This window comes from Glycine soja, chromosome 18, assembly GCF_004193775.1.
Source record: "Glycine soja cultivar W05 chromosome 18, ASM419377v2, whole genome shotgun sequence".
NCBI lineage: Eukaryota > Viridiplantae > Streptophyta > Magnoliopsida > Fabales > Fabaceae > Glycine > Glycine soja.
In genome coordinates, this window is record NC_041019.1 from 8,433,980 (window position 1) to 8,459,719 (window position 25,740).

Consider the following 25,740-nt stretch of genomic DNA (forward strand, 5'->3'; position numbering starts at 1 on the left):
AACTAGTGTTGTATGATCAGAACATGAAAAAAAATACAACAAATTTCTAGGAATACAAAAAAGAAAGTGACATTTAGGAATTCCCTTTAATCCAAGTAGGATCTGATGCCAGACAAATTGTTTTGATTTTTATCATATGCGCAGTCTCTGCTATCAAATTGATAATAATACTAACAACAGTTGAATTAGTAATGCTCCTGATATATTGCTCGAAAACCTGCTCTTGATGCCTGATCATCATAAGTATAGGAGGAAGTTGCATTATGCGGCACATCAAAATCCTCTCTATACAGTGGTTGCAATGCAGACTCCGGTAATTTGCTCTTTGTACTGTACTGCTTCATGGTATTAATCTCTGTGTTGTGTTTTCTTTCCAGCTTCTCAATTTGCATCTTCAAATTTTCATTTGCAAAGTTCTGTATAACATAAGAATAAGAAATGTGTTAAGACGGAACATATGCTCATTCTCCTCAACCGCAGTTACTGGTTTTAAAGTCACATTATTCTCCTTTTTTTTATTTGCAATTTTGGCATTTGATAATGAGGAGGTCCGAGAAGTTAGTGGAATATAAATGATATAATCCATCTTAAGAACATTCTCTGTTTCCTTTTTCCCTTTTAGCAGCTAAAACACCACCACATATTTCTTCTTCCACCACATCAAGTTGTTGAAGTTTGCCGTGTGGCAACACCAACCAATCCCTCCACCCCAACATTCTTGTCTCTCACCTTCTTTGACATACACTGGCTAAGGATTCCTCAAACGGAGAGTGTTTGCTTCTATGAAATTTCCAAACTATCCACTTTATTCTTTGACTCCTCGATTCTTTCAAATCTTAAACACTCTTTCCCTCACACTGCATTCTTTCGGAAAGCTTCATTTAAAGGAAAACGCCCAACTCCTGACTGTACCCTCTGGCATTCAATACTTACAGAAACTTGAAGTTTTCATTGTCTGGAATATGTCAACTGAATTTGATAAGAGCATTGCTTCCAATGGAGGACAAGATCATTGGAAGATCCAACATGTGCCCCACGTTAGCATTGCTTCATCTAGAGACATGTTATGCCCCTTGTGAATCAAACTAATGATTTCCTTGTGATTTTGGAAGAGACCGGGAGTGACTATTAGAGGAGAAGGCACCAATTAATTAATTCATCATCAACTTAAGAGCTTAGACAGGTGAGGGGAGTGAGTACATCACTCCATATTTTGAGCTAGGGAAATGAAGGAAAATATATATACTTGGTTTGCTCCTGTTTGAACATGTTTGAAGTTTGAAGAACTAGGATTTTGGGTCCCCCACTACAAAATCCTAGCTAGGGCTTAAGCATTTGGTCTTAATTATTCTTCGTTATTGTAGTTGTTTTGATTCTTCGTTATTGTTAGTATGTTTCCATTTCATTTTTGTGGTGCTTGATGTGTTTTTAAATTTGGTGGCTTATGTTCGAATCCATGGATGCAAGTGGTAATATATATGTGCGGTTGCATTCCCTGGTCATGCATGGAGAAATTTGGCTCTGTTCTGATTTTTGGTGTTTTGATCTGAGCTTGAAAGCATTTTAATTCTTAAGTTATTATATATGCTATTTTGATATATATAGGAAATGTGATGTTTATACGATTGTGAAGCTTAGATGGTACATTCATGTTGAAAAAAGTGATTGATGTTCACTTTGGATGGAGTATTCTATGTTTTCACCCATTCTGTTAGATTTGTTTAATGAGTTGTGGTGTGTTAAAGTTTAAAGGGAAAAAAAAGTATTCTATGTTGATACATTGGTTCTATCCATTTCATGCATTGCTGAGACGTATGTTGGATGAGCTTTGCAAAGAAAAAAAGGAGGACCCTCCCAAGGATGTTTCTACCATCAAGTCGTTGACAAAAGAAGTCAGAAACTGCTTGTGCAATAAGAGGTATGTTGTCTTGTTTCATGACATAGGGAATGAAAAATTTTGGGATCACATGAATCTGCTGTAGTTAATGATAAAAAATGGAAGTAGGATACTAATCACAACCAGGAATGAGAAGGTTGCAGAATTTTGTAAGAAATCTTCATTCGTGGAGGTGCTTAAGCTATAAGAATCTTTAAGTGAAGAAGAATCTTTGAAATTGTTCGGTAAGAAAGCATTTCAGAATAGTTCCGATGGACATTGTGCAAAAGAACTTAAAGACATATCTCTTGAAATTGTTAGAAAGTGTAAAGGTTTACCTCTAGTAATTGTGGCCATTGGTGGTCTTGTCTCAAAAAGATGAAAGTGCACCTGAATGGGGTTTGTTTAGTCAAGATCTAAGTTTAGGTTTAAGTTATGATGATTTAAGTGGAAGTATAGGAAGCTCACCCCGGTCAACTCTTATTATCATGGGAAAATATGAAAAATTATCTGAACAATTGGTAAGGAAAATCCCTATATAATGCTATTGAAGGTTCGGGATTACGTTATGTTCCTGAAAATTTGGGAATTTATTCTACGTGAGATACCTACAGTGACTATAGATGATTGGAAGGATATTGGAGAATTTATTCTACGTCATCTTCTAGATTATTCTTCGTGTTCAATTCAATGGAAGGATATTGGAGGCATAATAACTTTGTAGAATGATATTCATGGCCTTGTTCTTTTCTTGAATAAAACACGCAACCATTCTTATCTAATTCCTAAAATAATTACTGTTGCCTCCTTTTCTCTTGTGGTATTTGCTTCATTTTTTTTTCTCTACAACATCACGCATAGAAGTTAAGGATAGAATTGTCTAACGTACAGTACATGCTTGCAACAATAATAGTCATTGTTTTCTCATTAGAAGAGTCTCACCGTTATAATCCTTTGTATTATTGTGCTCAGAATTGGTGGATGTTGAGATCGAATGGGTTGAGTTTTTTATTGCCATGTTGATAGGCGTTAGAATTGAGACTTTTCTTGTTATTATAAATGTAAAATATGTTGCTGTCATATTTCTGATATATATCAATTTCGTCATTTTGTAGTAGGTGGAATTGGGTGAAAAACCATGTTTTAAGGAAGTGAGTAAGCTATGTCAGTATTAGTTGTAACTTTTTTGCTTGTAACTTTATATTTTCACCAAATGCAAGTCTCTCTATGTAAGCTGAAAACAAGAGAATGAAAATACACTTCCCATTCCACCAATTTCTGTTGTGTGCTCTTATGCTGCTCTCTTCAGTCATGCTCTTATGCTGCTCTCTTCAGTCATGCTCTTATGCTCTCTTAGTTTTTAGTTTGACGATAAGTTCTTGAACAATTTCATTGTATCATTTAAGAAGAAATTAATCTGGTGTTTTTACAGGGTTGCAAGCATTTATTTCGCTTAAATTTTGTGGGTTTTTAATGTTCTATTATGGTTGAAGCACAATGTGGATTTATATAGATTAGATTGAGTTAATTTTTCCTAATTTTAATGCTTTGATCCACTTTTTACCATCATGAATTTCAGGAAAGCTATGAGAGAAGATTTGTAAGAGGTGTTTCCAATGTTGTCCATGTTAGACTCATCATAATTAAAACCAGGACGTCAGAATGAAGCTGTAAATAGTGTTCTTACAGATGCAGACAATTTTTTACAACTGGAAGATCCCCCTCAAGTTCTCTTTTTCCGGCCCTTGAAATGATGGATATGTGGGTTTGACGATCAAAGTGGAAGATTCATCATGTTACGGTAAGAGTTGTTCACCAAAACGAAAAAGCTAAACATGTAACGTAAGCGAAAAAAATGTGGATTTCATGCTAAACATGTAACGTAAGTGAAAAAAAAAGTTATAAATTGTCAGTCCAAATTAATTAAACATTTTTTCAGAAAATTATATATTTTTATTTATTCAAAAGCAATATATATAATAAGTTTCATTACTTTTATAATAACTACGTGATATAATTTATCTTAAGTAAGATACTAAAATTCAGGCTTATTCACTAAGAAATTATTTTTTTCTTTCAATGCTTAAATTTGTTTTACTATTACTAAATAGTTTAATTTGGACTAACAAGTTGTTGGTCTTAGTGGAACTAAACACTATTCCCTTAAGCTAAATTTTGGATTCAAAACTTGTGGATAGAAAAAATATGATTGGAATGTAAAATCTCATTAAAGGTGGTCAAACAGATTCTCCAACACAGATTTGTCATAAACAAAATTAATAAATACTTTGCAAGAATATCATGATAACCAAAAAAATAGTTAATTTTGGTCCCTTAAGTTTAAAATCAATGCAATTTGATCCCTTTTATCCAAATCGACTTGATGTTTATTAAGAGAGTGGGAAGAAGTTCAACAAAATATGGAACCAAATTGAACCGATTATTATTAGTGAAATGAAGTTGAACAAAATAAATAAATAGGAAGACCAAAAAAGTTTATTAAGGGATAAAATTGTGTCATTTTGAAAATTAATGGACAAATTGAACCATTTACTAATAGTGGGACAACGTTTACAAAATAAATAAATTGTGGGACAACAAAAAGTAATTAATCTTTTTTTTAACTATCAAAAAATTTGAAAAGGATTAATAGTGATGCACTAACAATGTTGTTAACTAGTTGGCAAGTGTACCAAATTGTCACAAGTACTAAAGTACTCGAAAGTCCGAGTGTCGAATCCACAGGGATTTTGTGTTGTACTTATCTTGGATACTTTTAAATTTATAAGGGAATAAAAGAAAGAGTAGAAGATAGAAGGCAATAATAGTAAATTAGAAATAAAAAGCAAAAGAATTAAAAGTAGAATAATTAAAGAGAGAATTCAATGAAATGCGAATGTTAGGAGCTACCATGCCTTGTTTTCCCAGGATGTATGAGTTTATGATTTCTGTTCATTTACTTGTCCCTGATTCCACACGATGACAAGCCTATTTTATTCATCTATCTCTCAAATTCCTTTGCAAAGACTCAACAAATAAAATGCATGAAGTATGAATTCTAGATGTTTGCAAGAATACATGGGCATCAAATTATCATTCTATTTCTAGCAATGACTTTCTCATGAAATCCTTTCTTTTTATTCTATTACAAGTTACCCTCTTCCGAGTGTCTAATCCCTAAAACTAATGCATACATATTTTCTTTAAATCTTATTTAGAAGTTACCCTCTCCCGGGTGTCTAACCCCTAAAAGGATATAAAGATGAATAATGCAAGATAAAAGCAGAAAAGATAATAGAATAGAAAAACGTAGAAAATAATCCTGTTGCATTGATAAATATGAAGTACATCATACATCTCTTTGGCTTTTTAGGCCTGTCAGGCCCTAACTAGGGAGTTTAGCCACTCATGGCCATTGAGGGCTTTACAATGGAAGGGGTGAAAGAAAGATGATAAAAAGAGAGAAGAAAGTAAGAATTCTCAGGCTTTAAGTAATAGTGAGAGTGCTCTCAGACATCGTGGGTTTTCTCATTGGCTTGACTCTCCATTTATAGTTGATGAAGTGGACTTGGGCTTGATTCAAAAAATCTTCCTTATCTATCTTTTTGATATCTTTTGGATCTTATAAATCTTATCTTTCCTATATCTGCAAGTCATAGATAAGAAAAATATCAATTCATATCTTTTAAGCCAAAAATAACTGCTAAATAAATATCTTTAAAGATATTTTTAAATTAGCTCATATTTAGCAATTATCAATATCTTTTGGATCTTGTAATCTTATCTTTTCATATCTATAAGCCATAAATAATAAAAGTATCAATTCTTATCATTTAAGCCAAAAATAACTGCTAAATAAATATTTTCAAATATATTTTCAATATATTTTTATTATAAAATAACTCATATTTAGCAGTTATCAAAATCTCCCAAATTAAAACTTTGCTTGTGCTCAAGCAAATCAGAATAAAAGCAGGCTCTAAATGCTTCAACACTTTCAATGGCTGCAATTTTTCTCAAATTCCCTTAGCTGGACCTTCTTGCATTTGTCATGATCTTGCAATGGAAGCATAAACAAACACTAAGATAGAATTGGTTAGTGACCGATCGTCGTCTCTTCCCGGCGCTGGACAAGCAGAGAACGTCGCTGCAAGGCAGCCCAGTATCCTTTGAATTCACAGTGATTATTACTATTTTTAATCAAGTCAGCATGCCTCACTTTTCCTCACAAGGCTTTAGTGTTTCTCTCTGCACACAAGTGTCTTGGATGAGTGCTTAAATTTATACGACATGCAATTAATGTTCCCAATTTTACACTTCATCTCAGTTAAAGTTATCATGCTTACACTTGGTGGATCACTAACGACTTTTATTGGCTTGTAATGTGGCATGCATGGCTAAACAAAGATGTTGAGGTGTTTGGCAAGTGTACCAAATCGCTCTAAGTAGTAATTTTGAAAGTCCGAGTATTGTTTCCATAGGGATTTTATTGCACTTTATTGAATACTCTTCAATTTGCAAGTACGGAATAAATAAAAAAATAGGAATAGGCGCAAGAATAAATTGTTATTACTAAATCAAATAGTTTTAGAAAGATAATTAATGAAAATGCCAAGACCGGACAAACCCAATTGGCCTACGATGCATGTAAATATGATATTCATTACCAATGCAATTGTATTAGTTCTACCCACATCTATTAATTTTACTTGCCCCTGATGCCTCACGATGACAAGCCTATTTTAACTACCTATCTCCCAAATGCCTTTGTGAAGATTCAATAATTAAAATGCATTAAGGTTAAATTCTAGATGTTGCTAAATGCATGGGCGTTGAGTTATCATTCTATGCCTAGCAATGCTAACCCAATGATCCTTTTCTTAATGTGTTCTATTAGGTGTTACCCTTTCCCAAACGTATAACCCCTAAAATTGATGCATGCATTACTTCTTAAATCCTTACTAGGCAATACCCTCTCCCGAGCGAATAAAACCCAAAAGCATTTTAAGACATAGATGCAAGATAAAAAGAAAAGAATTAGAACATGAAACCTAGAATGAATCCTCTTTGCATTGATAACTCTTGAAGTACACCATACACCGTTGACTTTTTAGGCCTGCCAGGCCCTAGCTAAGGAATTAGCCACTCATGGCCATTGAGGACTTTACAACTGGGGGTGAAAGAAAGAATGGGGTAATAAAAATAAAGAATATAGAGAGAAAAGGGAGAGTTGAGGCTTGGAATGTTGAGAGAATTGCTCTGGGATGAGGTGTGTTATTTCCCTTGGACTGACTCTCTATTTATAGTTGCTGAAGTGGGCTTTGGGTCTTCGTAAGCGCGCTTAGCGCAACACCTCGCGCTTAGCGCATTCAGATCGCGCCCTGAGCGCGCGCTGCAGGCTTAGTGTGGCTCGCGCTTAGCGCGCATAATGGATTATGCATCTTCGAGCTTAACGCCTCGCTTAGCGCCTGTGCTGCTTTGCACGCTTAGCGCGCGTGTTGGGCTAGGCCTGCTTCAGACTTTGTTCTTTTTCTTCATTTTTGTTGCCTTTTTGCTTAATGTAACTTCAGTTTTTGTATCTGCAACCAAAAATTCAATTTAATTAATTTTCTAACTTTTAATCACAAATAACTGCTAAATAATTAATTTTAGGCCAAAATTTGACTAATTCACTACTATTAATTCACAATTATTTAGCAATTATCAAAATCCCCCAAATTAAAGTTTGCTTGTCCCCAAGCCAACCAAAAATAAAAGCAAATAAATTCTCAAGCAAGTTCTAAGTGTTCCAACACTATCAATGGCTTCAATTCCTCCTTCTTTCACTGGTCCTTTCCGCATCTGTCAACATCTCAAAATGAAAGTATAAAAGCACAAGAGTTGAATTAGTTAGTCATCTGGAATTCAATCAAATTTGGCTTGCCTTACTTTCCTCACAAGGCTGGTGTTTTCCTCTGCTCACAAGTGTCTGGTTTAGTGTTTGCAATTTAATAACAACCTGCAAGTAAGACTCCTGAGTTTTGCATTTCATCTCAGTTAAAGTTATCTTTTAGTTACCTATGGTGGATCACTAAGGACTTTACTGGCTTGTATCGGGGCCTGGCTTACAAAAAATCATGGTTTTTCTTGGAAATTCAAACTTAGGATTATAAGAGAGCAAAATTTCCAATTCTGCCTAGGTCTTTTACTTTGCCCTTTTATTTCCCCATGACACTTTTCTTTTGACACCTCTCTTGCTTTTTTGTTTTTGCCCTTTATTTAAAAATTCTATCTCTTCTCACTTCTTTTTATTGAAATGAATTGGGCCTACAGTTTGTAAAAGGTGTCCTACTGTGTGCTGTACTATTGTCTTGGCCACTTATTCTCAAAATCCCCCAAATTAAGACTTTTATAACCCCATTTTGCTCTCTTAAAATCCTAAAGGGTCAGGATTATCATTTTATTGGCTCAAGGGTTAATTCAAAATAATATGTTGGCTCAATCAAGGGTGCAAGGGGTAAAATTATGTTGGGTTGGCTTAAAAACAGGCGTTTTTCTCTCACAATTAAGTTCACACTCTCACCGGGACTAAGCAAGTATTCGACGTACCAATTATGACCTTGTTCCATCAAGCTAACCTTTTCCACTCTGTGCTACTCATGTTCCCTTTCTTGACCTGACTTGTGCTTTCAGAACCAGTGTTTCTACAAGGATCAGTAGCATCTCAAGTGTTGAACCTTTCAGAACAAGCTAAAGAATTATGATGCTCAAGTTATCATGCACTTATTACTCAGAAAACACATACTGAATACTAATATTATTACTACTACTTCTTTTTACTTACCAAATAGACTACAAGAAAACATCAAAACATAAAAACATCAAAACTTCAAAACATCAAAACATAAAAACATGTGCTGCCTCCGCCCAAGTCTGCCCATGGGCCCCAATCAGCGCTAGCCAAGTCAGCAATGAGGTCTTCATCAACTGTAGGATCCTCAGTATCGGCTCTAGAAAGCTCTTCCCCCCTGTTAGTGGAGGGCTGGTCTCCTGGCCAGGCATTGTGCTGACGATAAGCCTCTGGAGTGATGAGCGGTGGGTCCATCTACAGGTGCAAGGATAGCCTGTGCATGTTCTCCATAATGAGTTGTTGTCCTATGTGAATGGACCTCAGCATCTAACCATGCATGTCCAGGGGTGCTGAGGTGGAAGCAGGTGGAGGGCACGGTCTCTGGGAAGAAGGCTGAGAAGGGGCCTCTGATGCTAATGCTAAACCTCTGGTGTGTGTGTGGCGGGTCCCTAGAAATGTGATAGATGGATTGACGGGGTTCCAGTAGTTCTTCTTAATGTAAGCAAGGTTGATCACAGGACTGAGTGACTCAAAAATCAGGGTATCAGAGACAACCCCTAAATCTCACACAGTGTTGTGATCAACGCTGGAAACCCGAGCCTGGAAATGCTGGACTGGGCGATCTAACTGATCAGAAGAGAAATGAGGCTGTCCACGTCCAGGTCCATCTTCATCACCAAGCCATATATGAGTCGGGCCCTGTCAACATTAATATCAGAAGTATGAGAAGTAGGAGCAAGATTAAAATAAGAGAGAACACTCCATGTCTGAGCGAGTGTTGTCAGATCCTTCAGCAGCAGTTTCTAGGGGGCACCATCAACATTCAGCACAAATTGTCCCCCTAGTGTACACAAGGCGGAGAGGATGGCGTCATGGTCTGGAGGAGTGCGGAGGTACTGAGAGTAGGCTGGATACTCCTCTCTATCTGCCAGGATGACCGGGGTGTCAACGAAGTCATTAATCGTCTCAGCATCGAATCTGACCACCTGTCCTCGAACCCTGGAAAACTTCGGATTACGGTCCTCTGGATCATATAGGTTGGAGTAAAACTCCTTCACCCGAGCAACATCAATCCGCTTCTCTGGAAGTCGGGTCAGAACCTGGTCCCATCTGCGCCTCTGGAACTCCTGGAGGAACTTATCAAACATCCCTGGTCCAAGCTTTACATTCCTCTCCGGAAGGATGTTCCGGAGCTGAATGTTGTCCTGGTATCTGTGCCAAGCAATCTCGGATGTGAAACGGGAAGGGTCCCAGGTGGACGCTTCCCCGAATGTAGGCACGACTCGACGTTTGCGGGAGGCCATCTGAAATGAAAACAAGAAACAACAGAAATAGACTGCAGTTAGTAAATAGAGGGGGTGCAAAAAGAAATCAGAATAGGGGTGTAGTCAGTAAAGATGTGGGTGAAAAGAGAAATCCAAAGGGGAGTGTGGTTAGTAATAAAGTGGGTGCAACAAGTAAGGCGCGAGGCTGATGGGCCCTAAGGCCCAGCCCCGCGCTTAGCGCGTTCACTGATGTTCATGAGCGCGCTTAGTGCGGCAGTGTCGGCTAAGCGCGTGCTTCGGTTTTCTGCTGTTACTTGCTGTGGCTTAGCGCGCTCCTCTTTTCTTCTCCATGTTACCTGTTCCCGCTAAGCCTATGTGAAAGGCTTAGCGTGATGATACCTGCAAAGTATTACAGCAATAGTCCAGATTCAAATCTCACCTATTTTTGTGTAATCTGCGTGAAAAGGCACAGGGGAGCAGGCAGGTGAAGAGAGAATTCAGAGAAAAGGAGTGTAGAGAGTGGAAGGCATAGAAGAAAAGAAGAAAAATGAGGTGATTTGAAATTTAAAATAAAACAAAAGGGCAGTTTAGGGGTTGGACAGTTTCAAATTCATGGCCCTGGATGCATTGTTGTCAAAGTTGAGCAACTTAAGAGCCCAATATGCTTTGTGCTCCAGCTCCACTGGTAAATGACATCCCTTCCCATACACTAGCTGAAATGGTGATAAGCCGATGGGAGTCTTGAATGTTGTCCTATAGGCCCAGAGAGTATCATCGAGCTTCAAGGCCTAATCCTTTCTTGATGACGCCACTATCTTCTCCAGGATTCGTTTGAGCTCCCTGTTAGAAATTTTTGCTTGGCCGTTTGTCTAAGGGTGGTAAGGTATGGCCACCTTATGTCGTACATCATAGTGCTCCAGGACTTTCTTCAACTGATTGTTGCAGAAGTGCATTCCCCCATCACTAATCAAAGCTCGTGGGACTCCAAAACGGGAAAAGATGTTCTTCTTCAGAAATTTGATCACTACCCTGGCATCGTCTTTCGGTGTGGCTATGGCTTCCACCCATTTGGAGACGTAATCCACAACTACCAAGATGTAGACGTTCCCGTATGAAGAAGGAAGGGGCCTCATGAAGTCTATGCCCCAACAGTCAAAGATCTCTACTTCCATGATATTCTGCAAAGGCATCTCATTCCTTCGAGATATCCTCCCTGTTCTCTGACATTTATCACAGCAACGCACAAACTCGTAAGCATCTTTAAAAATAGAAGGCCAGAAAAAACCTGATTGTAGCACTTTTTTTGTTGTTCTGTCCCCACTGTGGTGACCGCCATATGGTGAACTGTGGCAGTTCCACAGAATGCTCCATGCTTCCTCCTTTGTGACACATCTCCTTAATAAATTATCTGCTCCTGCCTTGAACAAATAAGGATCATCCCACACATAGAAGCGTGCATCGTGCAAGAATTTCTTCCTCTGACTCCAATTAAACTCCTCTGGAATGACTCCCGTGGCTTTGTAGTTAGCCATGTCTGCAAACCAAGGTCTAGTGGTAACCTGCAAAAGAAACTCATCAAGAAATTCTCCTCTTACCTCTGGTTCTTCCTCGGTGACTTCTTCATTCTTTAATCGAGATAGATGATCGGCTACCACATTCTCGGATCCCTTCTTGTCCCTGATGATGATGTCAAATTCTTGTAACGGTAGGACCCATCTAATCAACCTCGGCTTTGAGTCTGTTTTGGCGAGCAGGTGCTTGATGGCAGCATGATCTGTTAAAATGGTGACCCTCGACCCTATCAAGTATGACCTGAACTTCTCCAAGGCAAAGACAATGGCTAGCATCTCCTTTTCTGTGGTTGCATAATTCAGCTGTGCTTCATTAAGGACCTTGCTAGCATAATAGATGGCGTGAAATACCTTGTCGTGCCTCTGTCTCGGAACTGCTCCTACTGCATAATCACTGGCATCACACATTAGTTCAAAATCTTTATTCCAGTCTGGTGCAATCATTACCAGTGCAGTGGTGAGCTTATTCTTCAGTGTCTGAAATGCTGCTGAACATTCTTCATCAAACTTAAAAACCACGTCCTTATTCAACAGATTGCTTAAGGGTCTGGCAATCTTCGAGAAATCCTTGATAAACCTCTTGTAGAAACCTGCATGCCCTAAGAAACTTCTAACCCCCTTAACATTAAGTGGTGGTGGCAACTTCTCAATGACGTCTATCTTCGCCCGATCAACCTCAATCCCTCTAGCTGAGATCTTGTGGCCTAGGACTATGCCCTCTCAAACAATGAAATGACACTTTTCCTAGTTTAGTACCAAGTTAGTCTCTACGCAACTCTGTAGTACCATCTCTAGGTTCCTCAAACAGCTGTCAAATGAGGGTCCAAAAACCGAGAAGTCGTCCATAAATACTTCGATGCTCTTCTCCACCATGTCTGAAAAAATGGCCAGCATGCACCTCTGAAATGTGGCTGGTGCATTACATAACCCGAATGGCATTCTTCTATAAGCAAAGACGCCAAAGGGGCATGTAAAGGCCGTCTTCTCCTGATCTCTGGGGTCTACCGCGATCTGGTTGTATCCTGAGTATCCATCCAAGAAACAGTAGTATGCCTGCCCTGCAAGTCTCTCCAACATCTGATCCATAAAAGGTAAGGGCAAATGGTCCTTCCTTGTGGCTTCATTCAACTTGCGGTAGTCGATACACATCCGCCAGCCAGTGACAGTTCGTGTTGGTATCAGGTCATTCCTCTCATTTCGTACTACTGTCATTCCGCCCTTCTTGGGAACCACCTATACTGGGCTTACCCAAGCGCTGTCAAAGATGGGGTATATGAGCCCAGCCTCCAAAAGCTTGAGTACCTCCTTTTTTACCTCTTCCTTCATTGTTGGATTCAGTCGCCCCTGGGGTTGTCGGACTGGCTTGTAGTCCTCTTCCATCATTATCCTATGCATGCAGTAGGCGGGGCTGATTCCCTTGAGATCTGATATGTGTCATCCAATTGCTTCCCTGTGTTTCTTCAGGACATCTACTAACCTGTTTTCCTCCTCTGTTGTGAGTGTACTATTGATCACTACGGGTTTATCTTCCTCCAAGAACATATACTTCAGATGATCAGGCCATATCTTCAACTCTATCTTCTTCTTCTCAGACGGAACTTCCTTCTCTAGCATCTCGAATCTGGCTTCTCCCTCAGGAACACTGTCTTGTCGATCCAAGTCTTCCAAGCAAGTCTTCAGATCTTCTTCCTCTTCACTGGTTAGATAGTCTAAAGCATTTACCATTGCTTTTTCTAGCAAAGTTTGTGGTGTCTCGAGAATACTGACATCTTCCTTATCAACCTACTCTATTCTGAAGCACTTCCAACCTTCCTGTGGGTACTTCATTGCCTTGAAAAGGTCAAAGGTGATCTTCTGATTGTCAATACTCAACTCCAAGTTCTCATTCCCCATATCCACCACACAGTTGGTAGTCAGCATGAAAGGTCTACCTAAGATAAGGGGAATGTCTGTGTCTTCTTCGATATCCATGATGACAAAGTCCACCGGAAAAGTGAAGTGGCGTACCTTGACCAGGACATCTTCTACCACCCCATATGGTCTTGTGATCGAGCGGTCTGCCAGTTGAAGCGTCATCTTGGTGGGATATATCTTCAAATTCCCGATTCTTCTGTACATTGACAAGGGCATCAGATTGATACTTGCTCCTAGATCATTGAGGGCCTCGTTTACCGCTTCCTTCCCTATGGTGCACGGGATGGTAACACTTCTGGGGTCCTTAAACTTCTCAGGTAGCTTCCTCTGTATTATTGCACTGCAGTTGCCCCCTACCACAATATTCTCGTTTTCAATATACTTCCCCTTCTTGGTGAGGATGTCCTTCATAAATTTGGAGTAGAGGGGCATCTGCTGTAAGGCTTCCCCGAATGACATGGTGATTTCCAGCCCTTTGATTATTTCCAAGAAATGTCTAAAGTAACGCTCCTTGTTCTTCTTGGTGGGTACCATGGGATATGGGAGATCCTGTGGTAGGGCTGGTGGTTCTTCCTTCTTGGCTTCCCTTGCTCTCTGGCTCTTGGTCTTAGGTGGTGATGCCACCTTCTCTTCTTCTTCTGTCCTCTCTTCCTCTGACCGGTCTTCTCCTTCAGCCTTACCCTCCTCCTATGCTCTTCTCTTCCCTCAAGTCAGCATCGCCTTGCATTCTTCCTTTGGGTTTTTCTCCGTGTTAGCCCCGAAAGTTTTAGTGGGCCGTTCGGCTTTGTCATGCGCCAGTTGGCCCATTTGAAATTCCAAGTTCCGAATGGCTACGTCCGTGCTCTTTTGATGTGATCTCGTCTCTTGGATAAATTGCAGCAACAATTCCTCTATGTTAGTGGGCTTTTCTTCCTAATTCGGACCTTGGCTAGGGTGCTGGTATGGCGGTTGGTATGGTGGTTGGTTCCTTTGCTCCTTATATTGATTTCCTTGATTCCTCCACCCTGATCCTTGCGTGAATTTTCTTCCTTGATTGAATCCCGGTGGCCCGTGATTAAATCATGTTGCCCCTTGATGGAATTCGGATGAATTTCCCTGGTTGTAGCCCTGGAATCCGTGACGATTTGGTATGCCCATATAATTTACTTCTCGAGAGGAGTCTTGTTGGCTTACACATTGTCCAGGCTCATGGGTTCCTCCGCATGTGGGGCATCCTTCTACCTGCAAAACAGAAAGGTGAGAAGAACTTACCGCTTGTAATTGTTGAGGTAGATTGCTGAGGGTTTCGGTAAGGGCTTCTATCTGCCTCATCAACAGCTTGTTTTGTGCCAAAGTTATGTCCTGCGTGCTGAGTTCCAAAAGGCTTCTTTTCGTGGGAACATAGGTATGATCACGAAGGATTGCTTGATCGCTAGCTGCCATGTTCTCGATGAGCTCCATCGCTTCTTCGAGAGTCTTCAGTTTGATCTTCCCTCTTGCGGATGCATCTAGTAGCTGTTTCGATTGAGGCCGCAAGCCATCGATGAATATGTTTAGCTGTACTGGCTCGCTGTATCCGTGTGTCGGTGTTTTCCTTAGCAATCCGTGGAAACGGTCTAGTGCTTCGTTAAGGGATTCATCCGGAAATTGATGGAAAGAAGAAATCTCCATCTTTCCTTCGGCGGTCTTTGACTCTGGGAAGTACTTCTTTAAGAATTTTTCCACTACTTCTTTCCATGTTCTTAAGTTGTTTCCTTTAAAGGAGTGCAACCATCTTTTTGCCTCTCCTGCTAGGGAAAAGGAGAAGAGGTTAAGGCGTATCACATCTTCTGAAACTCCGGCGATTTAAACAGTGTTGCATATCTCTATGTATGAGGCTAGATGCGCATATGGATCTTTGCTTGGAAGACCATGGAAGAGGTTCCCTTGGATTAACTGAATAAGAGAGTGCGGGTAGGAGATGTTGGCTGCTTGAACCTCCGGCCTTGCAATACTTGTGAAGAACTGAGGAGTGGCGGTATTAGAGAAGTCCTCAAGTGTGACTCTTCTTGCCGGTTCCCCGTCTATCTGAGTGTGATTTGGAGAAAGAGGAGGTGAGGTGTAACTGCTTCCTTCTGTGTCTTGCTCCCTTCTTCGTCTTGCAGCGTTGTTACACCGACAAGTAGCTTCAATTTCTAAATTAATAGGGACAACGTCTCTAGATGCAGTTCTACCTCGCATAAAAACAAAAGGCACTAACCGTGCAATTTATGGGAGAAGAAAGAATAGAAGAGAAAGAATACTAAAAGAATGAGCCAAGAAAAGAAGAGTTGGGCTTACAAATTGATATAGTATGGCAATTAAGTACACGAATAAAATCCCCGGCAACGGCGCCAAAAACTTGTTGAGGTGTTTGGCAAGTGTACCAAATCGCTCTAAGTAGTAATTCTTGGAAGTTCGAGTATCGTTTCCACAGGGATTTTATTGCACTTTATTGAATACTCTTCAATTTGCAAGTACGGAATAAATAATAAAAATAGGAATAGGTGCAAGAATAAATTGTTATTACTAAATCAAATAGTTTTAGAAAGATAACTAATGAAAATGTCAAGACCGGACAAACCCAATTGGCCTACGATGCATGTAAATTTGATATTCATTACCAATGCAATTGTATTAGTTCTACCCACATCTATTAATTTTGCTTGCCCTTGATGCCTCACGATGACAAGCCTATTTTAACTACCTATCTCCCAAATGCCTTTGTGAAGATTCAATAATTAAAATGCATTAAGGTTAAATTCTAGATGTTTCTAAATGCATGGGCGTTGAGTTATCATTCTATGCCTAGCAATGTTAACCCAATGATCCTTTTCTTAATGTGTTCTATTAGGTATTACCCTTTCCCAAGCATATAACCCCTAAAACTGATGCATGCATTACTTCTTAAATCCTTACTAGGCAATACCCTCTCCCGATCGAATAAAACCCAAAAACAATTTAAGACATAGATGCAAGATAAAAAGAAAAGAATTAGAACATGAAACCTGGAATGAATCCTCTTTGCATTGATAACTCTTGAAGTACACCATATATCGTTGGCTTTTTAGGCCTGTCAGGCCCTACCTAAGGGATTAGCCACTCATGGCCATTGAGGGCTTTACAACTGGGGGTAAAAGAAAGAATGGGGTAATAAAAATAAAGAATATAGAGAGAAAAGGGAGAGCTCAGACTTGGAATGCTGAGAGAATTGCTCTGAGGGGAGGTGTGTTGTTTTCCTTGGACTGACTCTCTATTTATAGCAGCTAAAGTGGGCTTTGGGCCTTCGTAAGCGCACTTAGCGCGACACCTCACGCTTAGCGCGTTCAGAACGCGCGCTGAGCGCGCGCTGCAGGCTTAGCGTGTGTTTCTGTGGGATCGCGCGCTTAGCGCGTGGCTCGCGCTTAGCGCGCGTAACGGGTTCTGCATCTTCGAGCTTAACGCCTCGCTTAGCGCCTGTGCTGCTTTGCACGCTTAGCGCGCGTGTTGGGCTGGGCCTCCTTCAGACTTTCTTATTTTTCTTCATTTCTGTTGCCTTTTTGCTTAATGTAACTTCAGTTTTCGTATCTGCAACCAAAAATTCAATTTAATTAATTTTCTAACTTTTAATCACAAATAACTGCTAAATAATTAATTTTAGTCCAAAATTTGACTAATTCACTACTATTAATTCACAATTATTTAGCAGTTATCAAAAGAAATTATGGTTTTTCTGGGATTCAAAAATTAAGGTTATAAGAGACCATTTATCCTAGAAAAACTTTCACTTATTCAGTCTAGCGTTTTTTTAACAGCACTTATGGCACCTATTTATTTTCTACCCTTATTATTCTTCTTTCCGTTTTTTTTGGAATGAAACTTTTGGCCTACAATTGTTTTTTTGAAGACAAACTTTTGGGGCTACAATTGTTTTTTTGGAAAGAAACTTTGGGCATACATTTTTTTAGGGTGCCTTAATTTGTGCTATTTTACCTTCGTGAGATAATTTTTACCTTAACCCTCTCCCAAATTAGGAGCATATCATAACTAAGATCCTTATGCTCTCTTAAACCCTAAAAAAGGTAGGAAATAATTAAAGTAGGCTTAAGGGTTTTTTTAAAAAAGAAACATCATTATCATTTTTGGCTCAAATAGGGTGCAAGGGATAAATTATTATCAAAGGTTGGCTTTCTGGCTAAGTGGCTGAAAATAAGAAGAAACATGGCCTTGATCATTTCCACCTCATGCAATTAATCAAACAGTCTAAGAATGATGCAAAAGCAGGAAATTAAAAACAGACGTTCTCTCACAAGTAAGTTTCACACAACTCATTGGGACAAAACAAAGTTGTTGGCTTACCGCACATGATTTCTTCCCGACGGACTAACCTTTTCCTCTCTTTGTTGTGATTCATACTCCACTACTTGAACTAACATTTTCCTTCATGTAACCAGCATTTTCACAAAAATTGGTATGCGACATTTCAAGTGTCGAAGTCCTTCAGAAAAAGCTCAAAAAGTGACTTCATAATTATCATGCAATTTTTATTCAATGACATAAAATGACTAAATTTAAACTACTAGAATTAAATTTCTGAAATTAAAGTAAGATAAAGAAAAACAAAAACTAAAGACAAGAAACATAAAGAAACAAAAGAAAAGAAGAAATCCTGATAAGAAGATTTGGGTCTCAATCTTGTGTGGGCCCTGGATCCCAATCAGTTGCTAGATATGCAATATGGTCTCATCCTTAGTTCCGACTTCAGTGATATCTCTGACCTCAGAGGGCTCACCCCCCCCCCATCAGTAGAGGGTTGAACTCCTGGTGGGCCATGATTGAATCCTATTGCTCCTTGATTGAATCAAGACGGACCTCCTTGGTTGTAACCTTTGAATCCGTGGCGATTTGGTATATATGCCCATGTAGTTTACTTCTCTGGAAGGGTTTTCTTAAATTGTACATTGTCCAGGCTCGTGTATTCCTCAACATGTATGGCATCCCCCTACCTACATCACAGAAGAGTTAGAAGGACTTACCGCTTGTAGTTGCTGTGGTAGCTTGCTGAGAGTCTCGGCCAGGGCTTCTATTTGTCTAGATAGCAGCTTATTTTGTGCCAAGGTTGCATCTTGCGTTGTGAGTTCCAGAAGGCTTCTCTTGGTTGGTGCATATGTGAGATCACGAACAATGGCGTGATCACTTGCCACCATATTTTCTATTAACTCCATCGCCTCCTCCGGTGTTTTTAGCTTGATCTTACCTCCTGCGGATGCATCTAGTAGCTGCTTTGATTGAGGTCTCGGACCATCTATGAAAATGTTGAGTTGGACCGGCTCACTGTATCCATGTGTAGGTGTTTTCCTTAGCAGTCCACGGAAGCGGTCGAGTGCCTCGCTGAGGGATTCATCGGGAAATTGATGGAAGGAAAAGATTTCCATCTTCCCCTTAACAGTCTTTGATTCAGGGAAGTATTTCTTTAAGAATTTCTCTACAACTTATTCCCATGTCCGCAAGCTGTTACCTTTGAAGGAGTGTAGCCACCTTTTTGCTTCTCCTGCTAGTGAAAAAGAGAAAAGATTGAGGCGTGTTGCATTTTCAGGAACCCCGGCTATCTTCACCGAGTTACAAATGTCGATGTATGTGGCTAGATGTGCATATGGATCTTCACTTGGTAGGCCATGAAATAGATTCCCTTGAATCAGTTGGATGAGAAAGTGAGGATAAGAGATGTTGGCCGCTAGAACCTTCGGCCTTGCAATGCATGTAAAAAATTATGGAGTAGTTGCACTAGAGTAATCCTCTAATGTGACTCGGCGTGCATGTTCATCCTCCATATGGACGTGGATTTGTGGAGAAGGAGGATGTGAGGCATGACTGCTTCCTTATGCTTTTTATTCCCTTTTTCTTCTTGTAGCATTGTTGCGTTTACAAGTGGCTTCAATTTCCAAGTTGATAGGAACTATTTCTCCAGTTGCAGTTCTACCTCGCATGCACAAAAACAAGTACTATCCGTGCAAATTATGGAAGAAATAATGGAAGAAAAAAATTGAAAAAATAAAGAAAAAGGAAAAGTGTGAAATAAAGAATAGAAGAATTTCTTACAAATTGAAAAGGTATGACAACCAAGTACGAAGACAAAATCCCCGACAACGGCGCCAAAAACTTGTTAACTCGTTGACAAGTGTACCAAATTGTCACAAGTAGTAAAGTACTCGGAAGTCCGAGTGTCGAATCCATAGGGATTTTGTGTTGTACTTATCTTGGATACTTTTCAATTTATAAGGGAATAAAAGAAAGAGTAGAAGATAGAAGGCAATAATAGTAAATTATAAATAAAAAGCAAAAGAATTAAAAGCAGAATAATTAAAGAGAGAATTCAATGGAATGCGAATGTTAGGACCTAGCATGCCTTGTTTGCCTAGGATGTATGAGTTTATGATTTTTCTTTATCAATTTAGGTGATTCTATTCTACCCACATCTGTTCATTTACTTGCCCCTGATTCCTCACAATGACAAGCCTATTTTATTCATCTATCTCCCAAATTCCTTTGCAAAGACTCAACAAATAAAATGCATGAAGTATGAATTCTAGATGTTTGCAAGAATACATGGGCATAAAATTATCATTCTATTCCTAGCAATGACTTTCTCATGAAATCCTTTCTTTTTGTTCTATTAGAAGTTATCCTCTTCCGAGTGTCTAACCCCTAAAACTAATGCATGCATATTTTCTTTAAATCTTATTTAGAAGTTACCTTCTCCCGAGTGTCTAACCCCTAAAAGAATATAAAGATGAATAATGCAAGATAAAAGCAGAAAAAATAATTGAATAGAAAAACCTAGAAAATAATCTTGTTGCATTGATAAATATGAAGTACATCATACATCTCTTTGACTTTTTAGGCCTGTCAGGCCCTAACTAGGGGGTTTAGCCACTCATGGCCATTAAGGGCTTTACAATGGAAGAGGTGAAAGAAAGATGATAAAAAGAGAGAAGAGAGTAAGAATTCTCAAGCTTTAAGTAGTAGTGAGAGTGCTCTGAGACTTGGTGGGTTTTCTCCTTGGCCTGACTCTCCATTTATAGCTAATGAAGTGGACTTGGGCTTGATTCAAAAAATCTTCCTTATCTATCTTTTTGATATCTTGTGGATCTTATAAATCTTATCTTTCCTACATCTGCAGGTCATAGATAAGAAAAATATCAATTCATATCTTTTAAGCCAAAAATAACTACTAAATAAATATCTTTAAAGATATTTTTAAATTAGCTCATATTTAGCAGTTATCAATATCTTTTGGATCTTGTAATCTTATCTTTTCATATCTGCAATGATGTAAGCTCCATTGGAGCTTGTAGGCCTAGGATCTTCTTCATCAATGGATTCCTTTGCTTCTTGGAAGATGAATGGCAGTGGAATGGAGAAGGAAGAGAGGGAAGAGACGCCACTTTAAGGAGAAGATGAGTCTAGAAGAAGCTCACCACCATAGCAGGCCATGGATAAGAGCTTGGAGGAAGAAGGAGATGAATGAAGGGAGAGGAAGAGAAGAGCATGAATTTTTGTGCCCTAAAAGAGCTCTGAAATCTGAAGTTTAATTTTCAAATGATCAAAGTTGTAAAAATGCACACACATAGCCTCTATTTATAGCCTAAGTGTCACACAAAATTGGAGGGAAATTTGAATTTCTATTCAAATTTCACTTGAATTTGAAATTGAATTTGTGGAGCCAAATTTTGGAGCCAAAATTTCACTAATTATGATTAGTGAATTTCAGATATAGTTCATCCCACTAATCCAAGATCAAGTCCAAGATTCTCCACTAGTGTGCTTAGGTGTTATGAGGCATGTAAAGCACGAAGGACATGCACAAAGTGTGACTATATGATGTAGCAATGGGGTGTAGCAAGCAAATGCTCACCTCCCCCTCTAAAATTTAATTAGATTGGGCTTCTACCAATTCAATTAAATTTATTTCTCAACACACACATCAAATATTCACTTAATGCATGTAAAATTACAAAACTACCCCTAATACAAAAACTAGTCTAGGTGCCCTAAAATACAAGGGCTGGAAAATCCTACATTTCTAGGATATCCTACCTACATTATGGAGTCCTAAATACAAGGCCCAAAATTAATGAAACCTTAATCTAATATGTACAAAGATAAGTGGGCTCATACTTAGCCCATGGGCTCGAAATCTACCCTAAGGCTCATGAGAACCCTAGGGCCTTCTCTTGCATCTTTGGCCCAATCTTTTTGGAGTCTTCTATCCAATACCCTTGGGGGGTAGGATTGCATCATGCAAGCCATAAATAATAAAAGTATCAATTCTTATCATTTAAGCCAAAAATAACTGCTAAATAAATATTTTCAAAGATATTTTCAATATATTTTTATTATAAAATAATTCATATTTAGCAGTTATCAAATGTAAAATAATTTTACATTTTCATCCAATAAAAAAAATCATTATTGTTATAACTTTTAAATTACATTTATTATAGGAGATGAGGAGGTGGGCGAATTTGTGATTGCTAAATCAGTGTGGATGAAACCTTGCGTGAAGGTGTAGGAGGCTTCGGGGTTATTGTTGGCTTTGTAGTGGGTTACTGATTTGGAAATGTTCCATGCTATGTTTGAATTAGATTGCTAGGGAGTGGTAGATAGAGTGTTGGCTGCCAAATCTGATTTTTCTGAGGCAGCTTTGATCAACCAATGACTACAGACAATTGATAATGTCAGTCCATCTTTTTATCATATGACACCTTATTGTACTACTTTTGTTATTAATAATGAAAAGCTGTAAGGAGATAAAAGTTGGTTGGATGAGTACGAAAGAAGGGAAGGAGAAAAAGGTTGCAGGTTTGATCTCTCTTGCTAAGAAAAACTAACAACGATTTGGCAAATGTAGAATTTGCATTTCTGGAAATAAAAGAAGAAATGTGAAATGAAAACACCTAAGGAGATTTATTTACCAGGAAAATTCTACGGGTAAAGGAATGCAATCGTACAACAATGAATTTATCTATTATATCATCATACAGCAGGAAAAGGTTGCAGTTCCATAACAAGTGTTGGATTATCACAGCAATGGAAAAAATATAATGAATTTCTAGAAATACACAAAAAGAATAATTGCATTAAGGGATGCCCTTTTACCCAAGTAGGATATAATGCCAGACAAATTGTTTGGAGTTTGATCCAAAAGGAAATTTATCAAATGCAAATAATACCAACATTCAATTAGTAATGCTCCTGATATATTGCTCCAAATTCTGCTCTCCATGCCTGATCGTCATATGTATAGGTGGAAGTTGGATTATGTGCCACATCAGAATCCTCTCTATACAGTGGTTGTAGTGCAGATTCAGGTAATTTGCTCTCTGTAGTGTACTGCTTCATGGCATTAATCTCAGTCTTGTGTTTTCTTTTCATCATCGCAATTTGCATCTTCAAATTTTCATTATCTTGTTGCAAATTTGCAAAGTTCTCCTGTATAACATAAGAAATATATTACTCAGGAAAAGAATAATCAGAAATGTGTTAAGACAGAACATATGCTGAAGCTGAAGCTTCTCAACCACAGCCACTGGTTTTTAAGTCACATTATGTTCCCTTCCTGTTTTTATTAGTAACTTTGGTATTTGATAAATAGGGAGGCCAAAGAAATTAGTGCAATACAAATTATATAATCCATTTTAAGAACATTCCCTGTTTCCTATTACCCTTTTAACAAATAATAGAATGGCAGAAGAACATTCCCTGCAATATAAATTATATAATCCACAGTTACCGGCTGCACTTATGTCTCACTCTCAATGGAGAAAGAATGTAGTGGGAAGTTTGCAAGGCAATGGCGTTTATGTGAAGGGGAAACAGGAACATGAAAGGACACAAGGAAAGGGTTCTGGTGGTAGACAGAGGAAAAAGTCCAAGTCTAGAAAATGCAAGAAAGAGAAGAGTGTTACAAACGCAACCAAAAGGGGCATTTCAATAGGTATTGCCCAAAGTTGAAGAAATTTGGTGAAAGGGCATCCCATTTAGTAAATGTGGCAAAAAGACTAATGATTCAAACTACTACAGAACTGATGGAGTAGTTCATGCAATCAGTTGACAGATGCATGGATTCTTGATTTTGGAAGTTCTTACCATATGACTCCCAAAAAGGAGTAGTTCAGCATACACACGTTAGGTAATTTTGGCAGTACCTATATAGGTAACGACAGAGAGTGTGTTGTTGTTGGAATGAGACAGGTGCAGATTGCTATGGATAATGGTGGAGTGAGAATGTAGTGTGATGTCCGTCATATCCCTGAGTTGAGGAAGAATTTGATCTTACTTAGTACCGTGCAGGCCAATGATTTTAGTTACAGAACTGATGGAGATCGAGATACCCTCAGAGTGTGTAAGGGGGTGTTGACTATGATAAAAGCACAACACACTGTACAAAATATTTATAGGCTGCTGGGGAGCATAATTGTAAGTCGAGTTGCATCCACTGAGTCTAATGATGATGCTACCAAATTATGGCACCTGTTTTGGGTCATCTCAGTGAGCATGAGATGGTGGAGCTTCATAAGAGAGGGCTCTTGAAAGGAATTCAGAGTTGCAAGTTAGACTTGTGCGAGCATTATTTGCTTAGGAAACAAACTAGAGTGCGGTTTAAAGTTACGAAACATACCACCAAAAGGATTCTAGATAATGTGCATACTAATGGGTGGGGTCCTACTAGAGATTCGTCCATGGTGATTCTCACTATTTTGTGACCTTCATTGATGATTTTTCTGGCAAGGTCTAGGTGTACTTCATGAAATAGAAATTTGAAGTCTTTGAGAATTTCAAGTTGTGGAAAACTAAGGTGGAGAATCAGGCGGGCAAAAAGACTAGGTACTTGAGATCTGATAATAGCACAAAATACACAAACTCGTTGTTTCAGAAATTTTGTAAGGAACATGGCATTCAGAGGCATTTCTCAATGTGGAAAACACCACAATAGAATGGTGTTGTAGAGAGGCTGAATAGGCCCCTTACTGAAAGGGCTCAGCGTCTGAGGTTGCAAGCTAATCTTTCTAAAGGATTTTGGGCAAAAGTGGTGAATATGGTGTGTTATCTACTTAATTGATCACCGTGAGCATCATTGGGTGGGAAAGTTGTAGAGGAAGTTTGGGCGGGTAACCCTATTGATTTTAATAATTTGAGAATATTTGGGTGTTCTAATTTTTGTGCATATATCCAGTGATGAGAGATCTAAACTTGATCCAAAGTCGAAAAAATGTATTTTTATAATTTATTCCAAAGGTGTGAAAGGGTTTAAGTTTCGGGATCTAATTTTCAAGAAGATGGTGATTAGCAAGGGTGCAGTGTTTGATGAGCAATCCACGTTACCAGAGATAGTTGAGACAACTATGTCAGTGTCTACTGGAGCTTTCCCCAACTTCATTGAGGTTTAGGTGGACTTCAAGTAATTGTCGGTGATTCCTGAGAGGATAGAACCATGTAGTCCAAGATTTGAGGTTACACCTATACCTGAGTCAGGATCGGTGAGTCTAGGTGGACCACATCAGGAGTACCATCTTGTCAAAGATAAAGATCACTGCAGCATTAAACCCGTTGTCCAATATGGGTTTGAAGAATTGGCTAATTTGGTTGCTTTTGCACTTTTCACTAGTGCGAGATCCTTCTACCATGAGAAAGACAATATGGTGAAGGAAATGAAGTCTTTGCAGAAGAATCAGACAAAGGATCAAGTTGAGCTTCCTGCAGGCAACAAAACCATGGGATATGCTAATGGGTGTACAAGAGGAAACCTCTAGTATCAGAAAAAAAAGGGGAAAAGTTCAACGCTCGCCTATTAGCAAAGGGGTATGCACAATAGAAGGGGATTGATTATGATGAGATTTCCTCCTCAATCGTAAGACACACTTCTATTAAGGCAGTGCTAGCCTCGGTAGCCAATCGTGACATGCACTTGGAGCAAATGGATGTGAAGACAACCTTTCTTGACAATGATGTAGAGCAATAAATTTACATGAAGCAACCAAAGAGGTTTAGTAAAGGTGGATTGGATCGATTGATTTGTAAGTTGAAGAGGTCTGTGAATGGATTGAAGCAATCTCCAAGGCAGTTGTATGGAAGAAATTGGAGAGTCAATACATGTCAAAACCCTTAAGGTTTGAGGTTAAGGTGTGGTGTCAAAGACACTTATGTGGTTGCTCAAGGCTCACTGGTGCAAATCTCCTCGATGTTAACCGCCTCGGTTTTCACAAAAATTGGTATTAGAGTCAATGGTTTCATGTGGTGACCGGGTCA

At 38.9% G+C, this 25,740-nt stretch overlaps 1 protein-coding gene across 1 annotated transcript; it reads right to left on the minus strand.

Moving 5' to 3' along the window:
• Nucleotides 1-13,323: 13,323 nt before the first annotated feature.
• On the minus strand, nucleotides 13,324-13,989 carry LOC114396864. The gene has a single exon (XM_028359047.1). It carries the CDS (start codon nucleotides 13,987-13,989, stop codon nucleotides 13,324-13,326), a length of 666 nt encoding a protein of 221 aa, XP_028214848.1.
• Nucleotides 13,990-25,740: the final 11,751 nt, after the last annotated feature.

Coding starts and splice junctions, on each gene's coding strand:
- LOC114396864 (XM_028359047.1), bottom strand. CDS start 13,989: ATGGTACCCACCAAGAAGAACAAGGAGCGTTACTTTAGACATTTCTTG.